We start from the raw sequence: 15,473 nt of genomic DNA, 5'->3' as shown, positions 1-15,473 counted from the left end.
ATGGAGTCATTGACCATTTCAGAATGGTTATGATGTTTTGTTTTTAAATTTACATACCAAAAAACACACCCTTTTGGGAGTGCAGTTCTATGAGTTGTGACAATGCACACTTTCATGTAAGCACCATAACACTGCTCCCTAAAAGTTCCACCATCCCCAGAATTTTCTTCGTGCTGCTCCTTTGTAGTCAAACCCTAACCCACTCCAAGCCACTGGCAACCACTAATCTGTTCTCTCCATTCATATAGCTTTGCCTTTTCCAGAGTGTCATATAAATGGAATCATATAGTAAGTAGCCTTTTGTCTTGCCACTTTCACTTAGCATATGCATTTGATTATCCATGTTGTCGCATGTGTCCGTAGTTCTTCCTTACTATTGCTGAGTAGTACTCCATTATATAGATATATATTTATAGTTTATCCATTCACCAGTTGAAGGACAATCTATTTTTCCAGTTTTGGACAGTTATTAATAATGTTGCTGTAAACATTCACACACCAATTTTTGTGTGAATAGAAGTTTGCATTTCTTTAGTAAATACCTTAGGAGTGGGATTTCTGGGTCATATGATAAATATATACTTCACTTTATAAGAAACTGCAAACTGTTTTCTAAAGATATTGCACCATTATACATTCACACAGAAATGTATGATGATTTCAGTTGCTCAACATCCTCTCCAGCACTTGTCTATTTTTAAAATTTTTAAATTATTCTAATAGTATTTAATGGTTATTCATTTCCCTCATTGCATTCTCCAGATGACTAATGATATTGAATATCTTTTCATGTGTTTGTCATCTGCATATCTTCTTAGGCATAGGGTCTGTTCAGATCTTTTGTCCATTTTTTAATTGCATTGTTACTTTTCTTGTTGAATTTTGAGAGTTCTTTATATAACCTGTATTCAAGTTATTTGTCAGATATGTGATTTTTAATATTTTCTCTTCATGTATGACATGTCTTTATTTTCTTTTATGGAGCAGGAGTTTACATTTTGGTGAAGTTCACTTTATCAATTTCTTTCTTTTTTTTTTCACAAAGTTTATTTATTTTGAGAGAGAGAGAGAGAGTAGGGAGAGGCAGAGAAAGAGGGAGAGAGAGAATCCCAAGCAGGCTCTGCACTATTAGTGCAGAGTCCAATGCGGGGCTGGAACTCACAAATCATGAGATCACAACCTGAGCCGAAGTCATACGCTTAAACGACTGAGCCACCAGGCACTCGTCAATTTCTTTCTTTTGTGGATTATGCTTTTGGTGTTACATGTAAGAACTCTGTCCTGACCCAAAGTTATGAAGATTTTTTTTTCCGTATATATTTTCTTCTAAAAGTTTTGTAGTTTTACATTTTTAATTTTAAGTGTATGATCAGTTTTGAGTTTGCTTTTTTATAAGGTATGAGATATAGGTTAAATTCGTTTTTGTTGCTACTGCTGTATTTTTTGTTATATTTTATTTTTTTTTATTTTTTTTTATTTTTAAATTTTTTTTTTTTTTCAACGTTTATTTATTTTTGGGACAGAGAGAGACAGAGCATGAACGGGGGAGGGGCAGAGAGAGAGGGAGACACAGAATCGGAAACAGGCTCCAGGCTCCGAGCCATCAGCCCAGAGCCCGACGCGGGGCTCGAACTCACAGACCGCGAGATCGTGACCTGGCTGAAGTCGGACGCTTAACCGACTGCGCCACCCAGGCGCCCCTGTTATATTTTAAAAAGTTGTCAGAACTACCTATTTTTTCAGAGGAAACAAACCAAATACTACTTTAATTCTTTTTTTCATAGGTAGCATATACACATGGTACAGAATTTAGGCTATATGATGAAAAGTAAATCTTCTCCCACCTTGGTCCCATAGGCCACCCAGATACTACCGTTCCCTTCCCTACCAAGATAACTGCTGTTATCAGTTTCTTATTTATCTTTCCAGGAATAATTTATGCATTTACAGTTATATGTCTTTTAAGAAATGATAACAAATTATTCTCACTATTCTGTACCTTGGATTTTCAATGAACAGTGTATTTTAGAGGTCCTTTCATGAGTTTTTTCATTTTTTAAAAACAGCTTTATTGAGATGTCATTGACATTATCATACAATTCACCATTATCAGATGTGCAGTTCAATGGCTTTTTTATACATTCAGGGTTATGCAACCAACCATCACCATAATCTAATTTCAGATTATTTTGTCCCCTCCTAAAATAAACCCTTTACCATTAGCAGTCAATCCCTATTCTTCTCCCTTACACTTCAGCCCTGGCAACCACTAATCCACTTTCTTGTCTTGATAGGTGTGTCTGTTCTGGACATTTCATATAAATGGAATGATACAACATGTCTTTTGTGACAGGATTCTTTTATTTATTTTGTTTAATTTTTAAGAAGTTTTATTTAAGCAATTTCTACACCCAACATGGGGCTCGAACCCATGACCCTGAGATTAAGAGTTCCAGCTCTTCCAGCTCAGACCTTGGAGAGTGATCTCCTCTGAGCCCCTCTGGTGTAAAATAAACCTCCTGCCTTCCAAAAATACAAAAACAAAAACAAAACAAAACAAAAAAGGGTTACAGCTCTTCCAATTGGGCCAGCCAGGTACCTCTGGATTCTTTCATTTAGCTTAATATTTTCATGAGTCTTATTCTTTTTCAGTGTATTTCATTGTGGTTATACTCTGATTTATTTAACTGTATCACTTTTGATGGACATTTAGGCTGATATTCCTTGTATGTACAGTATTATTTTTACATAGAAGTTCAACTGTAACATAAATTGCTAAACATGGAACTGTGGGGTCAAAACAATATATGTTTTTTAATTTTGGTAGATACTGCTAAGTAGCCCTGTATAGAGACCTCTAACAAATTTATATTCCCCCCACTCCAACAACAGATGAAATGACTATCCATAAAATTTTCAGAGTACATGTAAAACTTTTTCATCATTGCCAGAGGAGGAATAAATAGTTTTAATCTGTGTTTTTATTATGAATGAGAATAAAGGTAATTTCATTACTTTAAGAACTATTTGAATTTCTTGTGCTGTGTTTTTTGGTTTTGTTTTGTTTTGTTTTGTTTTGTTTTTTGCAATTTTTCTTTTGGGTGGTTGGGTGCCTATTGATGTCTAAATATTTTTTATATGTAAAAGAAATTAGTTCTTTGTCTTTGATATATATATTGCATATATTTTTGCTAGTTTGTCTTTTTGTCCTTTATTATGTTTGTTGCCATGCAGACATTTTATTTGTCTGACAAATAAATAAAATTACATTTTATTTTTATGTAATTGAACATGTCAAGTATTTTATGGCTCCTGAGCTTTGGGTCATCTTTATTTTATTTATTTATTTTTAAATGTTTATTTATTTATTTATTTTTTCTTTTTTATAGATTTATTTTTATTTTTTTTATATATATATGAAATTTATTGACAAATTGGTTTCCATACAACACCCAGTGCTCATCCCAAAAGGTGCCCTCCTCAATACCCATCACCCACCCTCCCCTCCCTCCCACCCCCCATCAACCCTCAGTTTGTTCTCAGTTTTTAACAGTTTCTTATGCTTTGGCTCTCTCCCACTCTAACCTCTTTTTTTTTTTTTTTTTTCCTTCCCCTCCCCCATGGGTTCCTGTTAAGTTTCTCAGGATCCACATAAGAGTGAAACCATATGGTATCTGTCTTTCTCTGTATGGCTTATTTCACTTAGCATAACACTCTCCAGTTCCATCCACGTTGCTACAAAAGGCCATATTTCATTTTTTCTCATTGCCACGTAGTATTCCATTGTGTATATAAACCACAATTTCTTTATCCATTCATCAGTTGATGGACATTTAGGCTCTTTCCATAATTTGGCTATTGTTGAGAGTGCTGCTATGAACATTGGGGTACAAGTGCCCCTATGCATCAGTACTCCTGTATCCCTTGGATAAATTCCTAGCAGTGCTATTGCTGGGTCATAGGGTAGGTCTATTTTTAATTTTCTGAGGAACCTCCACACTGCTTTCCAGAGCGGCTGCACCAATTTGCATTCCCACCAACAGTGCAAGAGGGTTCCCGTTTCTCCACATCCTCTCCAGCATCTATAGTCTCCTGATTTGTTCATTTTGGCCACTCTGACTGGCGTGAGGTGATACCTGAGTGTGGTTTTGATTTGTATTTCCCTGATAAGGAGCAACGCTGAACATCTTTTCATGTGCCTGTTGGCCATCTGGATGTCTTCTTTAGAGAAGTGTCTATTCATGTTTTCTGCCCATTTCTTCACTGGGTTATTTGTTTTTCGGGTGTGGAGTTTGGTGAGCTCTTTATAGATTTTAGATACTAGCCCTTTGTCTGATATGTCATTTGCAAATATCTTTTCCCATTCCGTTGGTTGCCTTTTAGTTTTGTTGGTTGTTTCCTTTGCTGTGCAGAAGCTTTTTATCTTCATAAGGTCCCAGTAATTCACTTTTGCTTTTAATTCCCTTGCCTTTGGGGATGTGTCGAGTAAGAGATTGCTACGGCTGAGGTCAGAGAGGTCTATTCCTGCTTTCTCCTCTAAGGTTTTGATGGTTTCCTGTCTCACATTTAGGTCCTTTATCCATTTTGAGTTTATTTTTGTAAATGGTGTGAGAAAGTGGTCTAGTTTCAACCTTCTGCATGTTGCTGTGCAGTTCTCCCAGCACCATTTGTTAAAGAGGCTGTCTTTTTTCCATTGGATGTTCTTTCCTGCTTTGTCAAAGATGAGTTGGCCATACGTTTGTGGGTCTAGTTCTGGGGTTTCTATTCTATTCCATTGGTCTGTGTGTCTGTTTTTGTGCCATGTTTATTTATTTTTCAAAGAGAGAGCGGGTGCAAGCAGGGGAGGGGCAGAGAGAGAGGGTGACAGAGGATCAGAAGCAGGCTCCATGCTGACAGCAGAGAGCCCAATGTGGGGATGGAACTTGTGATCCTGGAGCTCATGACCTGAGCTGATGTCAGACACTTAACTGACTGAGCCACTCAGGCGCCCCCTTTGGGCCATCTTTAGAAGGGCTTTTCATTTACTGCTGAGAATTTTTTTTCCCCAATTTTAAAAATTGAGATAATTGTAGATTTATTTGCAGTTATAAGAAATAATACAGAGTGGAACACCTGGGTGGCTAAGTGGGCTAAGTGTCAGACTTTGGCTCAGGTCATGATCTCTTGGTTTGTGAGTTTCAGCCTTGCGTTGAGCTCTGTGCTGGGATTTTCTTTTCTCCCCCTCTCTCTGTCCCTTCCCCACTCTCTCTCTCTCTCAAAATAAATAAATAATTTTTTTAATTAAAAAAAAAATAACATACAGAGATCTCTTGTATACGTTGCCTAGTTTTCTCCAGTGGTAACATTTTGCAAAACTGTTGTGCAATATGACAATCAGGATATTGACCCTGATATAATCCACCAGTCTCATTCAGATTTACCCAGTTTTACTTGTATTTGTTGACTTGTATTCATTTGTGGATGTATGTGGATTAAGTCCTATACAATTTAGTCACTTTCATAGGTTCTTTTTTTTTTTTTTTTTTTTAGTGTTTATTTGTTTATTTTGAGAGAGAGAGAGAGTAAGCAGGGGAGGGGCAGAGAGACAGAAAATCCCAAGCAGGCTCCACACTGTTAGCAAAGAGCCAGCCCATTGTGGGGCTTGAACCCACGAACCACGAGATCATGACCTGAGACAAAAATCAAGAGTTGGTCATTGGTTGGTCATTGGTCACCTCACTGACTGAGTCACCCAGGAGCCCCTAAAGGTTCTTTTATCTGTCATCACAGTCCAGACACTGAATGATTCCATCACAAAGGTCCCTCATATTGCCCTTTTGTAACCACATCTGCTTCCCTGCTACTCAGTGCCTAACAACCTCACGAATCTCTTTCCTGTTCCTAAAATTTTGTCATTTCAAAGATGTTATATAAATACATTTTTGTATTGTCTTTTGCTCAACGTAATTCTCTGGAGGTTCGTGTAAGTCGTGTGTATCAAGTTTTTTTCTTTTTATTGATAAGTAATTTTCCATGATCTGGATATACCAGTTTGTTTAACCATTCACTTCTTGAGAGACACCTGAGCTGATTGCAGTTTTTGACTATTACAAATAAGGCTACTATGAATATTCATGTAAAGGTTTTGGTGTGAACATAAGTTCTCATTTCTCTAGGATAAATGCCTAGGACTTCAATTGTTGGGTCGTGTAATAGTTGCATATTAAGAGTTTTTCTTTTCTGAGCCAACTTTATCGAGGTATAATTTGTGTACAATAAAATGCACATTGTAAGTATTTAGTTTGATGGGTTTTCAGAAATGTATGCAACTGTGTAAGCATCACCCCCCTCAAGATATAGAGCATTTATATCTACCTCACAAACTTCCCCCATAACCCTGTTCAGTATCTGCCCCATCTATTGCTAGAGTTTAGTTTTTAGATCATTAGAGATTAGAATTTCATATAAATGGAATCGGGTGCCTGGGTGGTGCAATCAGTTAAACGTTGGACTCTCTTGATTTTGGCTCAGATCATAATCTCATGGTTCATGGAATTGAGCCCCAAGTTGAGAGATTCTCTCTCCTCCCATTCTCTCTGCAGCCCCCCTCAAAATGAATAAACTTTAAAAATGAAATACAAATACGGGGTGCCTGGGTGGCTCAGTCGATTGAGCGTCCGACTTCGGCTCAGGTCATGATCTCACAGTTCGTGAGTGCTAGCTAGCCCTGTGTTGGGCTCTGTGCTGACGGCTCAGAGCCTGGAGCCTGCTTCAGATTCTGTGTCTCCCTCTCTGTCTGCTCCTCCCCCTCTCATGCTCTGTTTCTCTCTCCTTCAAAAATAAAAACATAAAAAAAATTTTTTTAATGAAATACAAATTTAAAAATTAAACAAATGGAATCATAGAGTATTTCTTTTGAGACTGGATTTTTTTTTTTGCTTAAATATTTTTTGAGATTCATCCCTGTTGTTTTGTGTATTAATGGCTTGTTCTTTTTTCCCCTTTTTTCTTTTTAGAGTAGGCTCGACACCCAATGTAGGACTTGAACTCCGACCCTGAGATTAAGAGTCGCATGCTCTACCTGCTGAGCCAGCCAGGCACCCCCTCCCCCCTTTTTTTTTCTAATTTTTTTTTTACTTTATTTTTTTAAATGATTATTTATTTTGAGAGAGAGAGAAAGACACACACATACTCACACATACACATGTGCATGCACGAGAGCAGGAGAGGGGTACAGAGAGAGGGATTGAAAGAATCCCAAGCAGGCTTTGCAACATCAGCACAGACCCCATCTCAGGGCTTCATCTCATGAACCATGAGATCATGACCTGAGCTGAGATATAGAGTCGGATGCTTACCCGACTGAGCCACCCAGGCACCCCTAGTTTTTTAATAAACTATTTCTTAGAACAGTTTTAGGGGCACCTGGGTGGCTCAGTGGGGTAAGCATCCGACTTTGGCTCAGGTCATAATCTCGTGGTTCATGAGTTCGAGCCCGCGTCAGGCTCTGTGCTGACAGCTCAGAGCCTGGAACCTCCTTCGGATCCTGTGTCTCCTTTTTTCTCTGTGCTCCTCCCCCACTTGTGCTCTGTCTCTCAAAAATGAATAAACGTTAAGAAAAAATTTAGAACAGTTGAGATTTACAGAAAAATTGGGAAGGTAATAGGGTTTCCATACACCCAGTTTCTCCATAGCAATATCTTACATTAGTATGGTGCATTTGTTAAAACTAATGAGCCAATATTAATACAGTATTATTAACTGAAGTCCATCATTTATTCAGATCTTAGTTTTTCCCTTTGTCTTCATGTCTCTTTAGGCTTCTCTGTGACAGTATATCCTTAGATTTTTTAAGAAACTGCAAACTGTTTTAGAGTGGCTGTACTGTTTACATTCCCACTTGCAATGTGCTAGTGATCCATTTTCTCTGCATCCTTGTCAGTATTTGGCGCTATCACTATTTTTTATTTTAGGCATACTTCTAGGTGTGTAGTTTCATCTTACTGCAGTTTTAATTTGCCTTTCTTTAATGACTAATGATGTTGAATACCTTTTCTTGTGCTTCGTTTGCCATCTGTATGACTTTGGTGAAATATCTGGTCAGGTCTTCTGTGCATTTTGTAATTGAATTAGTTAAAAAAAAAAAAAGACGTGTTGAGTTTTGAGAATCCTTTATACTTTATAGATACTAGTCTTTTGTTGGATATGTAGTTTGTAAATACTTTCTCCTCGTCTGTAGCTTGTCTTTTCATCCTTTCTACGTAGGCTTTCACATAGGAAACATTTTTAATTTGATGAAGGCCAATTTATCAATATTTCCTTTTATTGATTGCATTTAGTGTCAAGTCTAAGAACTCTTGTCTAGCTAAAGCCCAAAGATTTTCTCCTATTTTTTCTAAAAGTATTATAGTTGTACATTTGATATTATTAAAGTATACGATCCATTTTGGGTTAGTTTTTTTTAATAAAGTGAGAGGGTTATATTTCTGAATATTTTTTAAATCTCCTATATTCTAGTATTTTATATTTAACATTTAAGATAATTCATTTTATATTTAAGATTTAAATATTTGATCCGTCTGCAATAAGAGTGTATGAAGGGAGGAATATATATATACCCCCCTCATTCCAGATGGGTCAAATATTTAAATTTTAAACATGAAACCTGATGTTTTCCAGATGTACTCATATACCACCATGTATTCAATAATCTATCTTTTCCTTATTGATATATGCTATGAACATGAGAATATAGGTTTGTGTGGGAACACAAGTTTTTATTTTTCTGGGATAAATGCCTAAGAGTGCAATCCTTTATTTATTTGGGTGGGGGTTGGGTGATTTGGTTTCCTGTCCTTAATAGTGGTATAATTTGTATATACAATAAAATGCACAGATCTTAAATATTCAGTGTGATGACTTTGACATTGTGTAAATCCATGTAATCATCACCCATCCAAATATGGTGTTTTATTTTATTTTATTTTTTAATTTTTTTTTCAACGTTTATTTTCCATTTTTGGGACAGAGAGAGACAGAGCATGAACGGGGGAGGGGCAGAGAGAGAGGGAGACACAGAATCGGAAACAGGCTCCAGGCTCCGAGCCATCAGCCCAGAGCCTGACGCGGGGCTCGAACTCCCGGACCGCGAGATCGTGACCTGGCTGAAGTCGGACGCTTAACCGACTGCGCCACCCAGGCGCCCCAAATATGGTGTTTTAAATCCAACCAAATAAAGGAATAGTCCAGGAAACTATGGGCAGTGTCAGTCTGGTAATGAGTGGTTATCATCTGCTTTGTTTTGTTTTGTTTTAATGGAAGAAATAGCTCACTTAACAGAATTATTGAAAATGCAGAAGTAATGTTTGCTTCTCAACAAAACAATACAGTAAATTGCAGTCTAGTTTCTTAGGGAGAAACTTTGATGTTTCTTATATTGTATGGATTCCCCTTATTTCATTAAAACAACTTATTTCATTAATAGTCATTGGAGCTATTCCTTAATGTTAATTCCAAACTTGACATATGATTATTCATATTTGGTGCTGTGTAGATTGTGTTCTTGTCTACAGGTCTTATTATAGAAATTCCCATTATGCAGAAATCTCTATTACAAAAAAAGTCTTCTACTTATTTTGAGCAATACCCAGTACTCTTTGGGAAGTCCCTTGAAGGTTATGGGAATGTTATTTGAAGGGTATAATATGTTCAGTGTGGTGAACATACTGATAATCTTTAATAAGTCTCTTTCATAAAACTTGCTGTGGGTAAATAGTTTGTTTTTATAACATTACAGAACAACTATTAACCACATTCTCAGTCTTTCCCTCTCCTGATTCTTCTGTTGGTACCATTTGTGGGTAAGGGAGAAGGAGGCATGGACTGCATACGGTTAAAAAACAAACCAGTGATCTTGATGCTCTGCTGTCCCCCTCAGCTGACTCTTGGCCAAGTTTCTCTTGGTCACTTAACCAGTGCATAGTTAGTTGCTCTTCTTAAGGGTAAACCAGGAAAGGTGATTTCTCATGTTAGAAAGTTAGACGGTTTGTTGGGGAGGAACTCAGCAACTGGGGCAAGAGTTCACACGTATAGATGCTCATTTAGGTTGCTAAGCTTCACCACGTTCTGATAACCACTGCCATGATTCCTGCAAGTTCAAGTTTCACAATTTGGCCAATGAAGCTTCCATATGCTGCTAGTTTATCCCTAACGCTAGAACATCCATTTCATTAGAAGAGAATTTATATTACTATAATCTTCATTAATTTTAAAAGCTGCGTATGAAAGAGATGGAGATATTTCTCTTGGTAATGAGTAAGAATAAGGAGACAGGAATATGGATGCGTTTCTCCACATCCAGTTTGCTTGGATTCTGGCCCGTGAAGATGTGCCAGCCACGCAACTGAAATGGTTCTGTGGCAAGAGTGGTGCTTGATGCCAGTTGTTCATTTACAGGTAGCTTTTGAAAATGGCTGCCTCTCAGTTCACCGGGCTCACAGCTGTTGCTGATGTAATTAAAGATCTAGACACTCAGATAGCTGTAAGTAAGCTCGTTGAGGCCGCTGTTGACAGAATTTGGTAAATGTGCTTCTGATCTTGATGACACCAAAGCTGCTGTCCACAGAGTCTACCTCATGGCTTTAAAATTTAGGAGTCTTGGCTACTCCAGGCTAGGGACTCTGCATGTACTCAAAGATTGCTAACACTCAGAGAAAATTTGCTCTTGATGACAAAGAACAGCTTACTTTTAACAGTTGCTAAAAATCGTGTTGATTAGACATAGCCCTGACATAGATTTAAGCATGTTTTGAAGTGCCAAAATGAACTAATCTGTTTTCTGAAGTTTTGTGACTGGTTTTAAGTATGTGATTGTGCCATGATTTATTTGAATTTAACATTATTTGCTGTTGAAAAATAACACATTTAGTACTTAACCAAGTATTCTATTTTTATGAAGTCTTCAAAAATGTCTTACTCATTCTAGTTTATTTTTGTATAAGATTTCTCATTTCATTTACTTATTTAATTTTGTGGACTATTTCATTTAGATTTTAGAGAAAATATAGTTTCTAAATATGAGGTGAGAGCAATGAACATTCCTCATTCCGTCCATTTTTAATGTGCAGGTATCACATGGTCACTATCCTAGAAATCCTAAAGACCCTTCAAGTCCAAGAGACTTTATATAAGTTTACTTTCAAAACTTACCCTTTATTAAAGATGTTTCTGGAGTTAATTCTCTTGTTTTCCTTCTACAGTTGATTGGCCTTGGTCCTCACAGCTCCAAAAAGAAACAGGATCTTGATAAGCTCTATGAGCTGAAGTCCAAAGCTCGGCAGATTATGAACCAGTTTGGCCCCTCAGCCCTAATCAACCTTTCCAATTTCTCATCCATAAAACCGGAACCAGCCAGCACTCCTCCACAAGGCTCCATGGCCAATAGCACTACAGTGGTAAAGATACCAGGCACTCCTGGGACTGGAGGGCGTCTCAGCCCTGAAAATAATCAGGTATCGTTTCTTATTTTTGGTTCTTTATAGGTACCTCTTATCTGTTATTTGAACCAGTAATGCTTTGGAGAGATGTCTGTCTATCTCAGATGCTGCTTCTTCCTTTTAGCTGGAAAAGGTCTTTTCCCTCCTTTGGACTTCTTTATTTTTTTTATTTTCTAATTTTGTTGTTGTTGTTTATTTATTGTTGAGAGAGAGAGAGTGTGTGTGAGCAGGGAAGGGGCAGAGAGAGAGAGAGGGAGACACAGAATGTGAAGCAGGCTCCAGGCTCTGAACTGTCAGCACAGAGCCTGACATGGGACTCAAACTCACAAGCTGTGAGATCATGACCTGAGCCGAAGTCGGACGCTTAACCCACTGAGCCACCCAGTCGCCCTATTTTTTTTAAATAGGTTTGTTGGGGGGCGCCTGGGTATCTCAGTGGGTTGAGCGTCCAAATTTGGCTCAGGTCGTGATCTTGCCATTCATCAGAGCCCTGCGTCGGGATAGCTGCTGTCAGCACAGAGCCCGCTTTGGGTCCTCTGTCTCCCTCTCTGTCTGCACCTCCCTTGCTCACACTCTCTCTCTGAAAAATAAAATTTAAATTTAAAAGAAATTTAAAGAGTTTTACTATTTATTTATTTATTTATTTATTTATTTATTTATTTATTTATCTTTAGCTTATTTTGAGAGAGAGTGAGAGAGCAGAGGAGGGGCAGAGAGAGAGAGCAAGAATCCCAAACAGGCTTAGGCTTGAACTCACGAACTGTGAGATCATGACCTGAGCCAAAACCAAGAGTCAGACACTTAACCATCTGAGCCACCCAGACGCCCCTGTCCTTTGGACTTCTGAAGTTCTTTATGAAATTATCATGTACAATGTTTATCAGTGTTTGTAGTGTTTATGTGTGTGATGTATATTTACATACATCCATATACACACACTAACACAACATGTTGCCTATGATAAGTTTTTATATTTTTATGTATAAATATATATATGCTCGGGGCGCCTGGGTGGCGCAGTCGGTTAAGCGTCCGACTTCAGCCAGGTCACGATCTCGCGGTCCGGGAGTTCGAGCCCCGCGTCGGGCTCTGGGCTGATGGCTCAGAGCCTGGAGCCTGTTTCGGATTCTGTGTCTCTCTCTCTCTCTGCCCCTCCCCCGTTCATGCTCTGTCTCTCTCTGTCCCAAAAATAAATAAACGTTGAAAAAAAAATTTTTTTAAATATATATATGCTCTATAATTGGTAAATAAAATAGCTAAATAAAATAACTAATGCATTCATTATTCATTATTCCTGTAATTAAGTACCATTGCCTCCAGTCTTTTCTCCTTCTAGTTCATTCAGCTGCTGCCATTAATTTTCTGCAGTACTTCTAAAATCTGCCCCCTACTTTCTGGCCATGATTCTGATTCTGCTCTGCAGACCCACAAGAGATAAGAAATAAGTATTATCTCTTAACTTGAACCTTGTAGGCTGGAATAGGAGGGAGAGACATTTCAAGAAAATAGGGGGAGGGACCAGCAAAGGTGAATGGGGAAGGTTGGGCAGATAGTTGGGAAGCCAGCTTGTGTTGAATGTGTAGTCTGTTGGAGAAGAGCAGGAGGTAAGACAGTTTAGGCTGGATTATGGCAGAATAAACTGAGCATATACTAGTCAGTTTCCTTTGGAACTTTTAGTCATTAGACAATCTTTGCAAATATTTAATAGAAGAGTAAGTAACATAATAAAAGTAGTATATCGTAGGAGGATTAACTTGGTAGTAAGTGGATAAGAAAGGTAGGAAAGGGGGCAGACTGAGAGGAAGACCAGGTCTAAGACTTCTGTAGTAAATCAAGATGTGCAGTAAAGGCTTGATGTAGTGGTAATGTTAGAATGGAGAATGGATAGATCTGAGAAATCATGAACAAATATGTATTTTAAAAATTTGTTTCTTGGGGCGCCTGGGTGGCGCAGTCGGTTAAGCGTCCGACTTCAGCCAGGTCACGATCTCGCGGTCCGGGAGTTCGAGCCCCGCGTCGGGCTCTGGGCTGATGGCTCAGAGCCTGGAGCCTGTTTCCGATTCTGTGTCTCCCTCTCTCTCTGCCCCTCCCCCGTTCATGCTCTGTCTCTCTCTGTCCCAAAAATAAATAAACGTTGAAAAAAAAAATTAAAAAAATAAATAAATAAAAATTTGTTTCTTTTTTCTTTATTTCCAAGATTATACATGCTTATCACAGAAACTTTAGAAATACAAGAATAAATAGCCCATAATTTTACCATCACCCCAAAATAACTATGGTTAACATTTTTTTTAATATGAAGTTTATTGTCATATTGGTTTCCATACAACACCCAGTGCTCATCCCAACAGGTGCCCTCCTCGATGCCCATCACCACTTTCCCCTCCCTCCCACTCCCCATCAACCCTCAGTTTATTCTCAGTTTATGGTTAGCATTTTAATGTATGTCTTTTGATTATTGTTTAATGGTATATATATGTAACATGACATTTCCTCTCTGAAAAAGGGATCACAGTTGTACACACTTATACAAATATTATATGGAGATGAACACATGGTCCCTGCCCTCAGGGAGCTTTCAGCCTACTAAGTCTGAAACAGGCAAGTTTATGGGGTGCCTGGGTGGCTCAGTCGGTTGAGCAGCCGACTTCGGCTCAGGTCATGATCTTGGGGTCCATGAGTTTGAGCCCCGTGTTGGGCTCTGTGCTGACAGCTCAGAACCTGGGCCTGCTTTGGATTCTGTGTCTCCCTCTCTCTCTCTGCCCCTTCCCTGCTCACACTCTGTCTCTGTCAAAAATAAATAAACATTAAAAAAAAAGAAAGAAAGAAACAGGCAAGTTTACAACTACATACAATGATAGAAGGGTGCACAGAGTCTAGTAGAGGCCAAAGGAGGAAGTGGTTCCTTTTACCTGGGTGGGCTAGGAAAAGCAGAAAGAAGGCACCATAGACTGAGCAGATAGGAAGAAGGGTAGAAGAGCACGTCCAAAAGCAACAGAGGCACATACAAGTTGTGATGGTCAGAAAATTGCGAATTATTTAATGTAGAGGGAAGGTAAGGCATAGTGAGAAAGAGATGAAGCAGAAATAAACTGACAGATGTTGGCCTCTCGGCCACACTGCTCTTGTGGCCTTTCCCTGGGCTACTTCTGTCTTGAGAGTACAGTTTCGTAGAATACAAGTCTTGTAGGCCAGACTGCTGACTTTTGGAAAGTAGAAACTAAACCCAACACAGTGACAGCCTTTCTTCATTACAGGGTAATGAGGTGTTTTTCTCCCTTAATACTTACTGAAAAAATCTTCTCCCAATTAACTTTAGGTATTGACCAAGAAGAAATTACAAGACTTAGTCAGAGAAGTGGATCCTAATGAGCAATTGGATGAAGATGTGGAGGAGGTAAGGTGGGGTTGGGAACCCCAGAATCTGTGTCCCTGAGAGCTAATACAGAATATTGGCTCTTTAGAGGCAGACTAATCTGAATCTGAATGTTGGCTCTGCCACTTACCAGTTCTGTAGCTGTGGACAAGTCACGTACGCTTTTTGACTCGGTTTCCTCTTGTGTTGGCAGGGTATGGTATTATTTACCCACAGGGTTATTGTGAGGGTTCCCTGGAATAACTTGTACAAATCACTTAGTAGAATGCCTAGCACTTTCTACCTAGCAGCTGCTGCTGCTTTTGCTTGGCGAAAAGGGCTTCGTTTGTTGTTCACAGGCAATCACTTTCAACAATTTTAGTTGTTTCTATAATATTCCTCCATATTTTTAAGTAATATACTGAAACAGATATTCTTTGATTTCTGTCTGTTGATAGAATTTTGTTAAACCACTCACATCCATACATGCTTCCCTTTCCCTCATTTTTCCAATATACTTTTGTCACAACTTTTAGGTAACTCAGAAATCAGTATTTACATTATTCTGACCAAGTAAATATTGTTCACCACTGAACCAAGTCCTGTTTTGTACTACTTACAAAGTTGATAATTGACTCATTTTC

General features: G+C 38.4%; 1 protein-coding gene across 2 annotated transcripts in view; it reads left to right on the top strand.

The window, feature by feature from the left end:
* Window positions 1-15,473, top strand: part of TAF12 (TATA-box binding protein associated factor 12) — a 34,066-nt gene that overhangs the window by 5,444 nt on the left and 13,149 nt on the right. Inside the window, exons 2-4 of one of the 2 annotated variants that reach the window (XM_030324391.1) lie at window positions 10,435-10,519; window positions 11,238-11,489; window positions 14,794-14,871. In XM_030324391.1, the coding sequence (XP_030180251.1) occupies window positions 10,448-10,519; window positions 11,238-11,489; window positions 14,794-14,871 (402 nt within the window). In that variant the 5' untranslated portion in view covers window positions 10,435-10,447. The remainder of the gene's footprint in view (window positions 1-10,434; window positions 10,520-11,237; window positions 11,490-14,793; window positions 14,872-15,473) is intronic. The other variant, XM_030324392.1, reaches the window with a different exon arrangement.

The sequence above is a fragment of the Lynx canadensis genome, chromosome C1, assembly GCF_007474595.2.
Source record: "Lynx canadensis isolate LIC74 chromosome C1, mLynCan4.pri.v2, whole genome shotgun sequence".
NCBI classification, from domain to species: Eukaryota; Metazoa; Chordata; class Mammalia; order Carnivora; family Felidae; genus Lynx; species Lynx canadensis.
The sequence above is the reverse complement of the archived record's forward strand: the minus strand, read 5'-3'. Positions and strand labels throughout refer to the sequence as shown.